The sequence below is a fragment of the Mesoplodon bidens genome, assembly GCF_964165515.1.
Source record: "Mesoplodon bidens genome assembly, chromosome: 12".
NCBI classification, from domain to species: Eukaryota; Metazoa; Chordata; class Mammalia; order Artiodactyla; family Ziphiidae; genus Mesoplodon; species Mesoplodon bidens.
In genome coordinates this window covers 42,952,397-42,968,707 of record NC_138168.1, presented here as the reverse complement: position 1 = coordinate 42,968,707, position 16,311 = coordinate 42,952,397, and the positions used below count along the sequence as shown (strand labels likewise).

The 16,311-nt window shown below is 41.6% G+C and overlaps 1 protein-coding gene across 1 annotated transcript in view; it reads left to right on the top strand.

Moving 5' to 3' along the window:
* Positions 1-463: 463 nt before the first annotated feature.
* Positions 464-16,311, top strand: part of SEC63 (SEC63 homolog, protein translocation regulator) — a 66,824-nt gene continuing 50,976 nt past the window's right edge. The window contains exon 1 of the mRNA XM_081250793.1: positions 464-734. Within this exon, the coding sequence (XP_081106919.1) occupies positions 611-734 (124 nt within the window). The 5' untranslated portion in view covers positions 464-610. The remainder of the gene's footprint in view (positions 735-16,311) is intronic.

Below are 16,311 nucleotides of genomic sequence, written 5' to 3'. Positions count from 1 at the left end.
AACTTAAGGAAACATTCTTATCAATCAGGGAAATTGAAAAGTGAGAGTGCAGGACAGGGTGGGTAGGGATGGGAGACAGGGGAGGCAAGGGAGCCTCGGCGCTGCTTCGAATGGGTGAACCGCCCGCGCCCAGTGCTCGACCGGGAAGCCTCGGCTGGAACCCTGTAAACCGACCCTCAGGACCCGGACCTCGAGCCTCGGAAAAGAAACTGAGGCGGGGCGGAGGGACTTTAGGGGTAGGGGCAGGGCCTTCAGGGAGGGTCTACCAGAGCTTGAGGGGCGGAGCTGAGGCTAAGAGGGCAGGGCTAAGGGCGGGAGCTCGCAGAGTTCTTCGGCTGCGCGCGCCACGTCTCTCTCTGCGAGCTGGTTGGGGAGAGGCGGGGGGCGGAGGAGGGAAAAACCGCGCGGGGAGGGAGCTATCTCTTCTCGCGAGAGCTGGGACCGCAGCGGCGGTGGCGGCGGCGGGTCCGTGAGAGTAGCGTGGGGGCGGGGAGGAGAGGCGGCGGCGGCGTAGGAGCTACGCCACACGCGGCCGGGGCGCTGGGACCCCGAAAGCAGAGTGGGGTCGTGGCGGCGGTGGTGAGAAGAGGGAGGCGGAGGAGGGGGTGCCATGGCGGGGCAGCAGTTCCAGTACGATGACAGCGGGAACACCTTCTTTTACTTCCTCACCTCCTTCGTGGGGCTCATCGTGATCCCGGCCACATACTACCTCTGGCCCCGAGATCAGAATGCCGGTGAGTCCCGCCGGCAGCAGCCCGTGGACCCGCGCAGGCTCCGCCGGCCCCTCCGGGCCGCGCCGCTCCCACCCGCTCCGGCCCAGCCCGCCGCGCCCGGGGTGATACCGCCCGCGCGGTCGGGCCTCGAGTCCAGGCGTCCGCCGCTGGCGGGGCCCGGGCTCGGCGGTGTTTCCCTCTGTGCCTCTCCGGGTTCCTCTACACCCCCTTCATTGTCCTCCTCGGGAGTTTCGCTTTGCACCCTGTCCCCCATTGTTCTGGACGCTCCTTGCAGCCTCGTTTTGCCTCTTTGTCTTCTCTGCCTCCGGTTTTATTGGGTATTTTTCTTTATGGAGGGAGCAGGGTGGGATAGGGAGGATGGGAATTGGGAGGTGAGAGGAGTTGGCCAAGGAGGAAGCCGACCGTGCAGGCTCCACTCTGAGCCCCCAGGCCACGGTCTTCTTACCCCCACAGCTCAGTTTCCCTGTTGCAGCGGTCGTTACAGATGTTTCGGGCACCGTCGGAGCTGGGTGGCAGGTATAGCACTCCAGCTGAGCTCGCCAACCGCCCTTCCCCCCGTGCCTTTCCCCCGTTGCTTTTTCATTTGTTCACTCACACTGGGGGGGGGGGGTTGGAAGCAATGCCGTTATTCCCCTTAGGAAAAATTAGGCTTTTCTCTATTTCCGTTTCTTTGGAGCTTCCTGTTGTTTATGGCGGAAAAAGTGCAAGTATGAGGGAAGGATTAAGTCTTCTAGGTAGTCCAGTTGTGAGGTAGCTGGTCCGTTTGCTTTTAGTTCTCAATCTTTTCACATTAAACGACGTCAGATTAGAACACAGAATTATTTAGATTCTTTGCAAGGCATTTTATGTTTGGGTTTTGGATTCCGTTTGTTGCACTCTACTAGGATATATGGCAGGTGATATTCTTAAAACTGATAGAACTGCCAGGCCTTAGTAGGTTGTTTGTGGTAGCGTTAACAGTAACAAGTAGCTTTTGAGTAAGAACATTTAGGGAAGGTTTTCTGTTTCACAAGAGCTATGCTAACTTGAGTAAACAGATTCTCTCAAGTTGGGTGTGGTGGGAGTCTGGGTTGTCCAGGTGGTATACTGTACTTTGGGGACACTGTTACCAGTGAAGCATGGAATCAAATCGGAACTTGTTATGCTTTAAGACTGATTTCAGTGCCTTTAGCTACTTACAGTTTCACAGGAAAACTAAATAAGCTTCAAAAATCAAATATTAAAATATCCTGTTGTGTTATTCAAAATTACTACTACAGATCCACATGCTTTATTCAAAACGCTTGAGGACAGGTATGCTACAGAGTTTTTCAAATTTTAGAAAGATAGTACCTACCCTAACAATCCTTTAAAGGTCTAAAACAGCACCAATAATCAAATTAATATCCCAACAGCAAAATATGACTACTTTTTTAAGTGAGATGAATAAAGGTTATAAGTAGCCTTCTATCAGTCCAAGTCACCAAATTATGTTCCTGCAAACATCTAGGCATGTAATTTTGAATTTCAGAGTTCTTATGGCAATATTGACTTTTCAGGTGTATCTTCTATATGAAAGCATAAAAAGATTTACCCAGCAATTGTACAACATTAAAGTTGAGTTTAATCTTTATTTAGCTTTTTTAAAAGATGACACACTTGGGGGCTTTCAGTTTCAAGGTGACAGTTGTTTCAATGTTGCTGTTTTGGAATTGTTGGGCTCTTGAGTCCATCAGAAAGCATGGCGTCATTTCAGATTGGAAAATATAGGGTTTGACAAATAGAAATAGCTTGGTCATTGGCATATTTGACGTGTTAATTGAAGTTACTCTGTTATCCAAAACATTATCATTGGAATCCTTTTGCCTTGATTTTTGTGTAATCTGTTGGGCTAAGTGCGCTTATAATTAATACCCCTTTTAGTAGTTGAAGGGTCCTATTTATCTTACTCTCTTGGTTGTTTGCAAATTGGCTGAATAAGATGACAATACTTTTTCAGACCTTTATGGGCAGAAGCTCTGTGAAGTAATAATATGGAGGGTTTGGATTTCCTTAGAATAATGGTTCTTAAACCTAACTACTCTTTAGAATCACTTGGGGGACCTTTTAAAAACACTTAGACCCATCACCAGATATTGTGATTTAATTGGTCTGGAGTGGCTGCTATGTATTGGTTTTTTAAAAGTCCCTATGTGATTGTAAATTGTAACTAGGTTTGAGTAGTGTTGCTAAGGTAGGTAGTGGTCTTTTGTTGGAGTTGTCATTTTGGAAGGTGGTGTATTTCTTTTGATATGTGCACTTTCCTGAAAACAAAAAAACCCCTAATGTCTTAGCTTTTTTATTTTACAAAGCTAAGAAGTACTTACTGTAGAATCGGGCTGTAAAGTTCTTGTAGTTGCAAGTAGAATATTTTTGTTAAAACAACTTTAATAGGTTTATAATGATATTTGACAAGAGAAAATAACTGTTTCTAATTATTAGAAATTCAGATAATCCAGAGAGGGCTTTTATTCTTTCCATAGGTTAAGGATTATAGATCCTTTGAATTGAGATAAAATATATCACTGCTTTCCTGAGATTTTGGAGGGTTTTTTTTGACTCTTTGATCTTTTTCAAAACTGCCTAGTTTTGAAACCTGGATCTGCCAATTACTGTGTTATCTTAGGCAAGTGATTTAATTTCTGTGTTTTAGTTTACTCAGTTGTGAACTAGAGACAGTAGTTATCTGTTTTATAGAATTAAATTAATAAAATAGATATATGTAAAATGTTTAGTGTCTGGCACATATTGGGGCTCTTAGCTCCTGCTGTTTTTGCTGGTTACTTAGACTTTCTGGAACAATTTGATTTGGTACACTTAATGTACTCAGATTTTTTCCCCCATTGTTTGAAAGGATTAATGAAACTTTTTAAAAAAAGTTACATTCCTTTATTCTTCTTTGCTTGCTCCCTCTCAAATAGTGTACAAGTGATTTAGCTCTCTGACTTGGGAATGTGAGTAGGAGTTCACTTTTAGTGCTTAGTAGTAAAGTAAAAAACGCTGTATTTGAAGTTAGAAGTTTTGGTTTTAAGTTCCAGCCTAGTCCCTGTTTAGTTGTTTCTGAACTCTCATCCTCATTTTCTAGGGGTGATAATAATAACCTGCCCTACCTACCCAAGAAGTGATTATGAGAAGCAAAGAAATAAATGCATATAAACATGCTTGCTTGTAAAACTAAATGTACTGTAGAATTTTCATTTTGCAAGTATTTATAGAGCATAATACTTTGTGCTAGATGCTGCTTCTAGGTGATGGATCAGATTTTTTTTTTAAAGCTTTTTTTTATATTTATTATTTTATTTTTGGCAGCATTGGGTCTTCATTGCTGCACGTGGGCTTTCTTTAGTTGTGGCGAGCGGGCGCTACTCTTCATTGCGGTGCGTGGGCTTCTCACTGTGGTGGCCTCTCGTTGTGGAGCACAGGCTCTAGGCACACGGGCTTCAGTAGTTGCAGCACGCAGGCTCAGTAGTTGTGGCTTGTGGGCTGTAGAGCACAGGCTCGGTAGCTGTGGCACACAGGGCTTAGTTGCTCCGTGGTATGTGGGATCTTCCCGGACCAGGGATTGAACCTGTGTCCCCTGCATTGGCAGGCACATTCTCAACCACTGCGCCACGAAAGAAGGCCGATGGATCAAGTATTTAGGGGCTTATAGCTTTTTTCTTAGTAAGTTGCATATACTCAATGCAGAAAAGATCAAAGGAGCAGAACAAAAATTGCTTGTAATTCCATCACCCAAATCACCCAGAAGTGATTAAACATTTTGGTGTGTGCATCCCCTTGGGATGACTTTAGACATAGTCCCTTTTCTTATGGGGGGGAGACCCCACATCCTCCTCCAGTCTTAGACAGATAATTGTGATCCTCACCTCAGCTTTGCTGCTGTTCATTGAATGTTGACTAGCCTCAAGGATGGGTAGTGCGGAATGCACTCACTATAGCACTTTAAACTAGACTCAAGTGTTATCCCAATTTTATTAATGAGAAAATTGAGCCCTAGAGAAGGTAATCAACTTGTCTAAAGCTATATTGCTACTAGGTGGAAGATTGAGTGTTGGACCGAAATCCATCTTATGCCAAAGCTTCTCTTGTTAGCCACTACCTTATACTCTCTCCTGTAATTACTATAACACATTATAATAAGTATTAAAATGATAAGTGGAAGGTGCTGTGGGAGCACAGAGGAAGGAGAGAATAATTCTGTTTGGGGATTTGGGTGTTTAATGTAGAGGAGTTGATTTGAGATAGGTCTTAAAAGGTAAATGGGAGAAGTGCATTCCAGTTGTAGGGGAAAGCATATGCAAAAGCATGGAGATGTTCAGTAAGTGATAAAGATTTAATGTGATTGGCACTTAGGAGCAAATCAACCATTTTATACTTTATCCTATAAGTTATTGGGTAAATAATGGAGGTTTTTAAGTAGGGTAATTTACATGGTCAGTTTTGCTTTTGTGGAGCTTTGAGTGGAGAATGGTTTGGTGGGAGGTGGTGGTGTCTGAGTGGGGAAAAACTAGATGGAGAAGGAGTCCATTTCAGAGGCTTATTAGTCCTTTGAGATGTCAGCATATAGGGGAATGAGCAGGTTAGAAAGAGAATTCTAAGATAGCATGGGCTGTTTGTGGAATATAAGTACCGTGGAGGGAATGAGAGAGTGGAGTGCAGATTTTGAATTTTCACTCATTTCTGTTTTGTTTCTCTTCCTCTTAAAAGCTGTTTGGTGATTGGTCCAATAATAACATATTAACTTTTATCAGTTTTAGGGTTGAGTGCAGGGAAAAGGATGGGAGTGAACATTTTTATTTAAAATGAAATGTTGGCTTTATCTATTGATTTATCTAGATAATTTCTAATTACAGTAGAGTTATCTCAATCTCTTGTTGAGTGGATTTTTTAACAGAAAAAACTGGCTAGTTATCAGTTTTGTGTTCAAAGGAGTATATTTTATGAATGTTCATATTCCACTTAGAACATATAGTCTTCCTAAGATTTTAGATTTTGAAGGGGTATTAGAGATCTGAGAAGTTTGAGTCATTTTAAAGTAGTCATTCCCTCTGTGTTCTGTCTGGACAGAAAAGGTATCAGACGTGAGCATATACACATTTAAGTCCCACGTCATAGAGGAAACTTGGCAGTATGAATTATAGTACAACATTTAGGTTTTATAAATGCGGTGACAGACATTGGATTAGTAAATGCATTTATAAAATTGTTTTTAAAGGTCATCTTGCATTCTTGCTTGATCTTGGAGAACCTGAAAGACAAAGATAGGCTTACTTTCATATAAAGTAAAATTTTCAGATGTTCATTCCCTTAATTATACTTTACAGGTCATAACAAATATATCCATATTGTACTCAGACTTCCTTTTTAAAAAAGTCCCATTACCAGACTCTGTTGATGACAAATGTTGTTACACCATCTCACCGTCACATTGTTTGTTGAAAGGCATTATTGTTCATTCTCTTAATAAGTGAAGCCAAGTCCCCCTAAACCCTGAGTTCCTCTGCCGAGTTTATGATTAACCTCTCTATTCAAAACGTTATTCCCTTTCAGTTCCGTACCTGTTCCCCTCAAGATTGAGGAGTATCAAAGGAAAGGGGGATTGAAACCAAGCAGGACCCTGCCAGGTACAAAAGCCCCTCCGTGTCCCCCATTTCTTGTTTGTAGAAAAAGACTTGAGTCTCCTAGGCCTTCCTTGAGTTCCAAAGAGTAGGCATAGGTAGTTACTAAGTAGGGAAGTGAGGGAATGCAGAAACAAAGGGAAAGCAGTTAAACAAGAAAAGTAATGACAATAGTTCAGGGATAAAACAGAGTCCTAGTTCCTCCTCAAGGGATATACAGAACTATCTGAAGGATCCCTTGGAGTTGTTCTTCAGGAACTAAGACCTGCCCCCTGCCCCAACCCTGTGGTGACTTTGGAAGGTTGATGATTGAGATTCCTGAGACACCACCTGTTACCTCACCACCAGCCAGTCAAAAGAAAGCCATGTATCCTGCAGCCCTCACCCCCAGATGCTGCCTTTAAAAACCCTTGCCTGAAAACAGTCGGGGAGTTTGGGTCTTTTGAGCATGAGCTACCCTACTCCTTGCTTGGCACCTGCAGTAAATGCTGTACTTTCCTTCACCACAACCCAGCATCAGTAAATTGGCTTTGCTGTGGCAGGTGAGCAAACCCAAACTTGGGTTTGGTAACATAAGGTGTTCCTTACACTTTGGAATTATATTTGTCAGTATGGATGAAGGAATTTTCTTGTGTAGATTCCAGATGTTTTTCACTTTAGATTTTTGCCTGTTTCATTAAATCTAGTAGTTATTGATTGAGCATTCACTGTTTGCCTGTACTAGGAGCAGCAGATGGTACAAAGATGAATGCAGTGTAAATATAGTCTTTTGATAGAGTTTATAATCTGGCTGGGGTGGGAGAATTAGGATTAGACAGATACACAAATTATTATATCCAAAACACAACGAAGAAAGTGTAAGAGAAGTGAAAGCAAGTGCTATGGAAGTTAGTTGGGTAAAGTATTTGCATCTAGTTGGGGGTGGTAGTGGGTATCTAGAGGTGAGGAAAGGCTCTTTAGAGTAAGTTGATTTTTTTTTTTTTTTTTTTTTTTGCTGTACGCGGGCCTCTCACTGCTGTGGCCTCTCCCGTTGCGGAGCACAGGCTCCGGACACACAGGCTCCGCGGCCATGGCTCGCGGGCCCAGCCGCTGCGCGGCATGTGGGATCTTCCGGGATAGGGGCACGAACCCGTGTCCCCTGCATCGGCAGGCGGACTCTCAACCACTGCGCCACCAGGGAAGCCCGAGTAAGTTGATTTTGACTGGACTGTTAAAAGGATGAGAAGGATCTAATGCGTGGAATGGAGGGAGGAGGTGCAAAGAAGAAATCACATGAGCAAAAGTGTAGAGCCTGGAAAGCATGAAACATGTTTAAAGTACAGATCAAACCAGTTGCAGCAGAGTTCCCAGAGTGAAAAAGCGTGAGAAAAGGCCAGAAAACTTGATTAAGTCATATAGAAAACCTTATATGTTCAGCTGAAGAGTGTATGTGTGATTTGGTTGACAGTGTGTCATTATGAACATTTTAGAACACTTTTGCAACTGTGCTATATGCAAGTTAATGTAATAACATCTCGTAGGATGAGACAGTATAGAGATTGAGAAGCAGACAAGACATAATATGGGCCCAAACAATGGTGGTAGCAATAGGAAGGTAGGGGACATACTTGAGATATTACTTGATATATTACTTTTCTTTTAAAATTTGTATTGTGGTAGTATGTATAGAAAACATAAAATTTGTAGTTTTAACCATTTTAAATGTACAGTTCATTAGCATTAATTACATTCACAGTGTTGTGCAACCATCATCTTTCCAAAATTTTTCATCATCCCAAATAAAACTGTGTACCTGTTGAGCAATAACTTCTCATTCTCTCTTTCCTTCAGCCCCTGGTAAACTCTAAGCTACTTTTTGTCTCTGTAAATTTGCCTGTTCTAGATATTTCATATAAGTGGAATCATACAATATTTGTCCTTTTGTGTTTAGCTTATTTCATTTAGCATAATGTTTTCTAGATTCGTCCATGTTGTAGCATGTATCAGAACTTCATTCTTTTTATGGCTGAATAATATTCCATTGTACAGATATACCACATTTTTATTCACTCATCTGTTGATGAACATATGGGTGGTTGTTTCTGTTGTCTTTTGTGAATAATGCTGCAGTGAACATTGGCATTCAAATTTCTGAGTTCTTATTTTCAGTTCTTTGGGGTATATTCCTAGGGGTGGAAATCCACTTGTCCAAACAGTATTTGTTGAAGAGACTGTTCATTTTTCATTGAATGAACAATAGCCTTTTCAAAAATCAGTTGGCTCTAGACACGTGGGTAGTCTCTATTTTTGTGGCATAATTTATTGAGCATAGTTTACCAGTGAGGACCTCTTAATTTTAGAATACCTCAAGGCTGAGTCCTTGACTTCTTTTCCATCCACACTTATGCCTATGGTGATCTCACCTGGTCTCATGGCTTTAAATATCAGCTGTGTGACTCATAAAAACTTATATTTCCAAAACTTATATTTCCAGTCCAGAGCTCTTTCCTTGAACTCCAGGCTTCTGTATATGTAAGTTCCGAGTCCACATTTTCATTTGCATATCTAATAGACATCTTAATATGCAAAATACTGATGTGATTTCTGTCTCCCCTCTCCCCAACCTTCTTGACTCATAGTCTTCTCCATCTCAGTTAATCACATCTGTTTCTTCAGCTGTTCTGGCAAGAAGCCTTAGAGTTATTCTTGGTTCATCTCTTTGTCTCATATGCCACTTCCAGACTTTTAGTGTGTCCTGTTGGCTCTACCTTCAAAGTATTATATCTAGTGTGACCATTTCTTATTGCTCCACCACCACCACCGTCCTGTTTTATGGCCTGGATTATCATTAGCCTTCTAACTAGTCTCATCGTTTCTACCCTGACTCCTTGCAGTCTCTTCTCAAAATAGTAGCAGTGATCCTTTTAGAACCGAAGCTGCCCCTTGTCACTTCTGTTCAGAACCCTTTAAGCCTCTCCCATCTCAATCACAGTAGAAGCTAAAGTCATTAGAGTGGCCTGTGAAGTCCTTCATGAGCTTTTTGACTTCATTTCTTATACTTTCTCTCTTGTTTCTTCCATTCCAGTCATACTAGCCGCTCTGCTATTCTTAGGGCATATGGGGCACACTTCTTCTTTTGAACCTTCATAGTTGCTGCTCCCTATGCCTGGAATGCTTTTTCTCTAGTAGCCACATTACGACCTCCCCCATCTCCATCATGTCCTTGCTCAAACACCATCTTCTCAGTGTTGCCTTCTTTCAGCACCTTATTTAAAATTGTTAAGTTTTTTTCTACCTTCAAAGAAGCTCTTCCCTTTTTCTGTTTTATTTCTCTTCATAACACTTATCTTCTAATATACTATATAGTTTACTTAATTTGTTTATTGCTTTCTCCTCCGCTGGAATGTATGGTGTGTGAGAGCAGGGGTTTTTGTTTTGTTTTCTGCTGTATCCTCAGTGTCCAGAAACATCCAGGCACATAGTAGGTACCCACCAATATTTATTTAATAAAGGTGTTCTCTACATTCTATACAAATATTTATTTTGTGCTTGCTATATTCTTGGCACCTGGAAAGCACAGGGCTGATTATGTATATGACAACAATGTCTGCCTTCAAGAGTTTGAGTACAGATTAGTAAAAATTGGATTTAATACTGACTGCTGAAGAATGGTGGTGCCATTCATGCCAACTGCTGAAAAGAATGTATAGTCCTACTTCCTTTTTTAGAAGAAAGCTATAAAAATGTTAAAAATTTTAAATTTAGTAATTCCACTTCTGGGACACTGTTCTAAGGATATAGTTCTGAATACTTATAGGACCAAAGAAAGATATTGTGATATTGTGTGATATACTGTGATATTGTGACTTATAAGAATATATTTTGGTCATCTGAATGACCAGATATATGGTTCTTGTATATATTTGGCCTTTGTCCACAGTTCCTGCCCACAAATTCCAAAATCCTTGGAATTTCCTAAGTGTTAAGAGTGATACAAGTATCTTTTGTTATGTGAATGAGGTGACTTTTGGAAGCACTGAAAAGGGACTCTGCTGGTCACCAGGAGAACCAACCATGTGATTAGGGGGTTGGAACTTTCAGTCCTACCCCTGATCGCCAGGGATGGTAGAGGGGCTAGGGATTGAGCTCAAATGCCAACGGCCAGTGATTTAATCAACCGTGCCTATATGAAGCCTCTATAAAACCCCAAAAGGATAGGGTCCGGAGAGGCTTCTGGGTTGGTGAACACATGGAGATTTTGGGAGAGAGTTGCACCCAGAGAGGGCATGGAAGCTCCTCACCCTTTCCCCAAACCTTGCTCTATGCATCTGTTCCATTTAGCTTTTCCTCATTTGTAACCTTTTATAGTAAACCGGTGATATAGTAAGTGAAATGTTTCTCTGAGTTCTGTGAGCCACTTTAGCAAATTAATCAAACCAAAGGAGGAGGTGGTTGGAACCCCCCAGTCTATAACCTGGGCTTGTGACTGGCATCTAAAGTAGGGGGGCGTGGGTGTGCAGTCTTGTGGGACCGAGCCCTCAACCTGTGGAGTCTGATGCTAACTCTGGGTAGATGGTGTCAAAACTGAGTTGAATTTTCAGACACCTAGCTGGTATTTCAAGAATTACTCGTCGAAGGTGTGGGGACCTTCCCCACCCCTACGTTGGAAATTGAGTCTCAGAACACCCTATTTAAATGCCCATAATACCAAAAAATCAGGAACAATTTGTATGTCGAATTATAGGATGGTAGGTGTATTATGGTGTCAATTCATTTGGTTATTAGTAGTCATTAAATGATGTTTACATTGAGTTTCTAAACATGGGAGACATTTAGAAATTAAAAAATTAAAAATTACAGGTAACGTGATTTTAACATAAACTTTAGCTTTATGTGTTTGTGTCTGTCAGTTTGTACGCTGGTACATGATAGAGTGCTGCCCTTAAATTCGCATTTGTATGTCCTGCTTGTTCTTCTGTCTGAGAAACTATCTCTTGGGCATCTGCTGCACTGGGGAGAAGTAGTAGATGTCATCATTACTGCAGAAGTGTTCTTGAGGGCCTTGATTGAGGCAGCCCCGCAGCCCTCTGATTGAGGGAAGCACATTGCCCCTAGAAATTAGTTGCTGGAATTTCCTTGTTCGTAGAGAAGTCTTTCCTGAGTATGTACCCTCAACCTTGCCAACTTTCCTTTCTTCCTTCCTCCTTCCCAGATGTTCTCCAAAAGAGGACTACAAAGGAAACACATTAAAATGTTATTATTGATTATTATCTGGGTATCAGAATGGTGAACATTTTCTTCCTTCTGCTCTTATGTATATGCTGAGTTTACTGTATGAATTTGTATTAATGTCTAAAAGCTTATTCAAAGAATCTTTGGCTAGATTGGCTATGATGGAATGAGCCAATCATAGCCATAGAAGGAGGAAGACATTCTCTGTACCTCTTACATCTGTGGGCCCTTTCAGCTCAGTGAATTGTTTTTACTTTGGGGTATGTAGTGTTTAAGGTCCCAGTGGGACATACATCCTTGTGGGTTTTTAAAAAAATTTTATTTATTTTATTTTTTATTTTTGGCTGCATCAGGTCTTTGTTGCTGTGTGCGGGCTTTCTCTAGCTGCGGTGAGCGGGGGCCACTCTTTGTTGCAGCATGCGGGCTTCTGATTGCAGTGGCCTCTCTTGTTGCAGAGCACAGGCTGTAGGTGCACAGGCTTCAGTGGGTTCTAGAGCGCAGGCTCAGTGGTTGTGGCGCACGAGCTTAGTTGCTCTGCAGCACGTGGGATCTTCCCGGACCAGGGCTCGAACCCGTGTCCCCTGCATTGGTAGGCGGATTCTTAACCACTGCCCCACCAGGGAAGCCCCATCCTGTGTTTTAAATTGCCATTTTTTTTAAAGCTAGTATTTCTTTACTGTAACAGTATTTGAGTTTCTCTATTTCTTTTTCTCTTGTTTTGTCTTAGAAATAATTAACCTTTGACTTGGGCTGTGGATTATCACTTGGGATAAAGGTGAAAAGAAAAATAGAGTGGTAATGGTAGAGGATTGGATGAAGAGTACGGTAGTTAACAGAGTAGCTGTGTTGTCGGCTGATGAGATGGCAGGGTAGAGATGACCCTTTAGTAGGGTCTTGGGTCATGTTTGAGAGTATGCTAAGGAGACATAGCATCCTTCTCAGGGACCCACTTGCACACTATAATTCGTTTAGAATTCTCCACTATCTTGCACCTCTAGTTCAGTTTAAGAAATGTAATTTTATGGCTGAGTAATATTCCATTGTATATATGTGCCACATCTTCTTTATCCATTCATCCGATGATGGAAACTGAGCTATTTGTAATGAGATGGATAGACCTAGAGTCTGTCATACAGAGTGAAGTAAGTCAGAAAGAGAAAGACAAATACCGTATGCTAACACATATATACGGAATTAAAAAAAAAAAAGTCATGAAGAACCTAAGGGTAAAACGGGAATAAAGACACAGACCTACTTGAGAATGGACTTGAGGATATGGGGAGGGGGAAGGGTAAGCTGTGACAAAGCGAAAGAGAGGCATGGACATATATACACTACTAAACGTAAGGTAGATAGATAGTGGGAAGCAGCCGCAGAGCACAGGGAGATCAGCTCGGTGCTTTGTGACCGCTTGGAGGGGTGGGATGGGGAGGGTGGGAGGGAGGGAGATGCATGAGGGAAGGGATGTGGGAACAGATGTATATGTATGACTGATTCACTTTGTTATAAAGCAGAAACTAATAAAAAAAAAAAAGAAATGTAATTTGAGGGACTTCCTTGGTGGTCCAGTGGTAAAGAATCTCCCCTGCAATGCAGGGAACGCGGGTTTGACATCCCTGGTCGGGGAACTAAGATCCCACATGCTGCGGGGCAACAAAGCCTGCGTGCCACAACTACTGAGCCCGTGCACCTCAACTAGAGAGCCTGTGTGCCGCAAACTATATAGCCCACGAGCTGTGGAGCCCGCGCCACAACTAGAGAAGCGAAAACCTGCACGCCACAACTAGAGAGAAGCCCACGTGCCGAAGCAAAAGATCCTGCATGCTGCAACTAAGACCCGATGCAGCCAAAATAAATAAATAAATAAAATCTGTTTAAAAAAAAAAAAAAAGAAACGTAGCTTGAAATGAATCATTCCTGCAGTTGAGACTCCCCTTCTTTCCTTAGTATTATCTTCTGGCTTAGAGACAAATGGCTCACAAAAACCCCTGTGTCCTACAGATATGAGGGATGGTTTGCTTTTCTTCTGGATCTTGACACTTCTATAGCAAATTGAGCTAAAACAAACAAAAAAGAACTGGTCTCCTCCCCCTCAAATTTATGTGCTACATTGCCTTGTCTCACACTCTTTAATACTGAAGTCTTTGTGGCGGTTTTATTTGTAGTACTTTTTTAAAAATAAATTTTTATTGTTTTTGTTTGTTTGTTTTGGGCCACGCTGCATGGCTTGTGGGATCTTAGTTCCTCCACCAGGGATTGAACCCCGGCCACGGCAGTGAAAGCGCCGAGTCCTAACCACTGGACCGCCAGGGAATCCCTGGTCTGTAAACTTCTGTTTCAGAAATTTAGAGATGTCATCTAATCAGTTGTTTTTAGCTACTCCTTGTTCTTAAATATTTTGACTTGAATTTCTTCATATTACAGTTTCTGCTTCGGAGATATAGTCTGGTCTGGTTAAGTTAATGAGAATAGGGACATAATATATTTTAGCTGCTTTTGAGAATTTTCAAGGCAATCTAACTATTCTTTGATTAGGAAAGACAGTTAAAGTGATTATGTGCACAGGCCTATGAATTTAAACCTGGGCACAAGTCTCATCTGTATTCTTTAGTGGTTATTTGCAATTCCTTTGGTACCATCTGTAACTTTGGGCAACTTACTTAATCTCACTGAGCCTCAGGTTTTTTTGTTTTGTTTTGAAGTATAATCATCCATCCATACATACGTACCCCCAGGGTGGTTGGGAGGTCTAAATGAGGTAATTAAAACATTCAACAAATATTTATTAAGCACCTACTATTTGCCAGGCATTATGTTAGGCAATGGAATATGGGAGTGAACAATATAGACAGGATCCCTTCTCTCTTGAAGCTTACATCTTAGTGTGGGGGAGACGACTGACATCTAAACAAACAAACAAACAAAATCAGATAGTGATAAATACTGTGTAGAGAAGTAGAATATTCAGAGAAAATCTTCCTGAGAAAATTTCTTCAAGCTGAGTGACAAAAGGGAGCCAGCCATTCAAAGATCTGAGTTGAGTGGAAAAGCCTGTTTCAGGCTGGGGAGAAACAGTGTACAAAGTCTTCAAGGGAAGAAAGAGTTGGACATATTCCAGGAACAGAGAAGACCAAAGTGGCAAGAGTGTGGCAGGTGAGGAGATGAATCTGGGATAAAGTCAGAGAAGGAGCTGGGGTGCTGATAATGTGTGTAAGCCTGGTACGAAGCTTAGATTTTATTTTAGGTGCAGTTGGAAGCTATTGAAAGTTTCTAAGCAGAGAAGGTGACAAGGTCTCCTATTTCTTAATGAGGTGAAAAAAGGTTTTTGGCCAGCATGGATATATATCCTTTAAAGGATGAAGTCGTATCTACTTAAAATATTTAAAAATCATATACTATAAAATATAGTACTTACAAATACAGTTTTATCCCCTTACATTTCAGGAAACAATTATTTTCAAACTCCTCATGTATTCAACCTCAGTGTCTTTGTGATCACCAGAGCTATTTTATGAGTCATCTAACAGTTTTTCAGAATGTATATGTTTCATCTGCGTTTGTGATATAGCACTTTTGGGCTCTGAATATGATACCATCACTGGAAATTTTATTCCAAGCCACAAGTGCAGCATTATATAACATTAGGTGTTTGATCATCTTGTAAGTATATATTTTTAATCTCCATAATGTAGCCACTTGCTAAATTTTTCAAGTGGTCTTTACAAAGGTTGCTTACAATGACAGCTTAACACTTGTAATTGTGAGATATACCCCCAGGGATAATTATGGAATATCTGAATATTTTTGCCTTCACATGACCTCTAAGTGTGCTAAACTACTATTAATTGAGATTGTTGTGGGCTTTCTTCCTCCAGCTTTTTTTTGTTGTCTGGCTTTTTTCTTTTAAAATAATCAAGCTCCCCAACCTCCCCCTCCCTCAAGGTGTTCATAAGTACTCAAATATATAGTGATTCTCTTTGCCTGAAGCATACTTGTAGGGGAATGGAAAAAGAGAATTTGTTGCCTTATCACCTCTGTTTATTCTCCCAACCTTTCCTTTCTTCTCCGTGTCCCTGATCTTCAGGCCATATCATTCAGCTGCTTTCCATGACCCCGCTATAGCCATGTGTTTTGGTGTGTGTGTGTTTAATATCGTCTCCAGTGGGGAGGTGCTCTTGGCATCTAGTGGGTAGAGACCATAATGCTGCCAAACATACTCTAATACACAGGGCAGCTCCCCACAACTGTTACCTAGTCCAAAATGTCCATAGTGCTGAGGCTGAAAAACTGTGTTCTATGGTACCCGTTTCAGTACTCTAAAGGGAAAATAAAATTGAGGTCGGTAAGCATATCGTATAGTTGTATGCTGCTGTCCAGTGAAGCACCAGCTGAATCTATTTGAACCACTTGGTTTGTATTGGTTTGCACTTACATTGCGCTTATATAATCCTTAGGCGTTCCTGAGGATTAGGAACTTTGGTTCTGGTGGGGTGGTTCTACTCTGATCCAAACATTTTCAGCTGCTTTCTGGGTTTCCTTCTCTGTTGCCAGGGTAGGCATAGGGGGTAGGTGGCAACTGAACCCAAGTTTCTGAAATCCTTCCAATATAGGTAATCTGTGATTGTGTGCACTGGGTGGTAGTGATGGTGAGTAGTGTTTAGTCAAGTGTCTTATCTATCCCAAATCCAAACAGTTCTGACCTGGCCTTGAGAATGACACACTATGGCTAA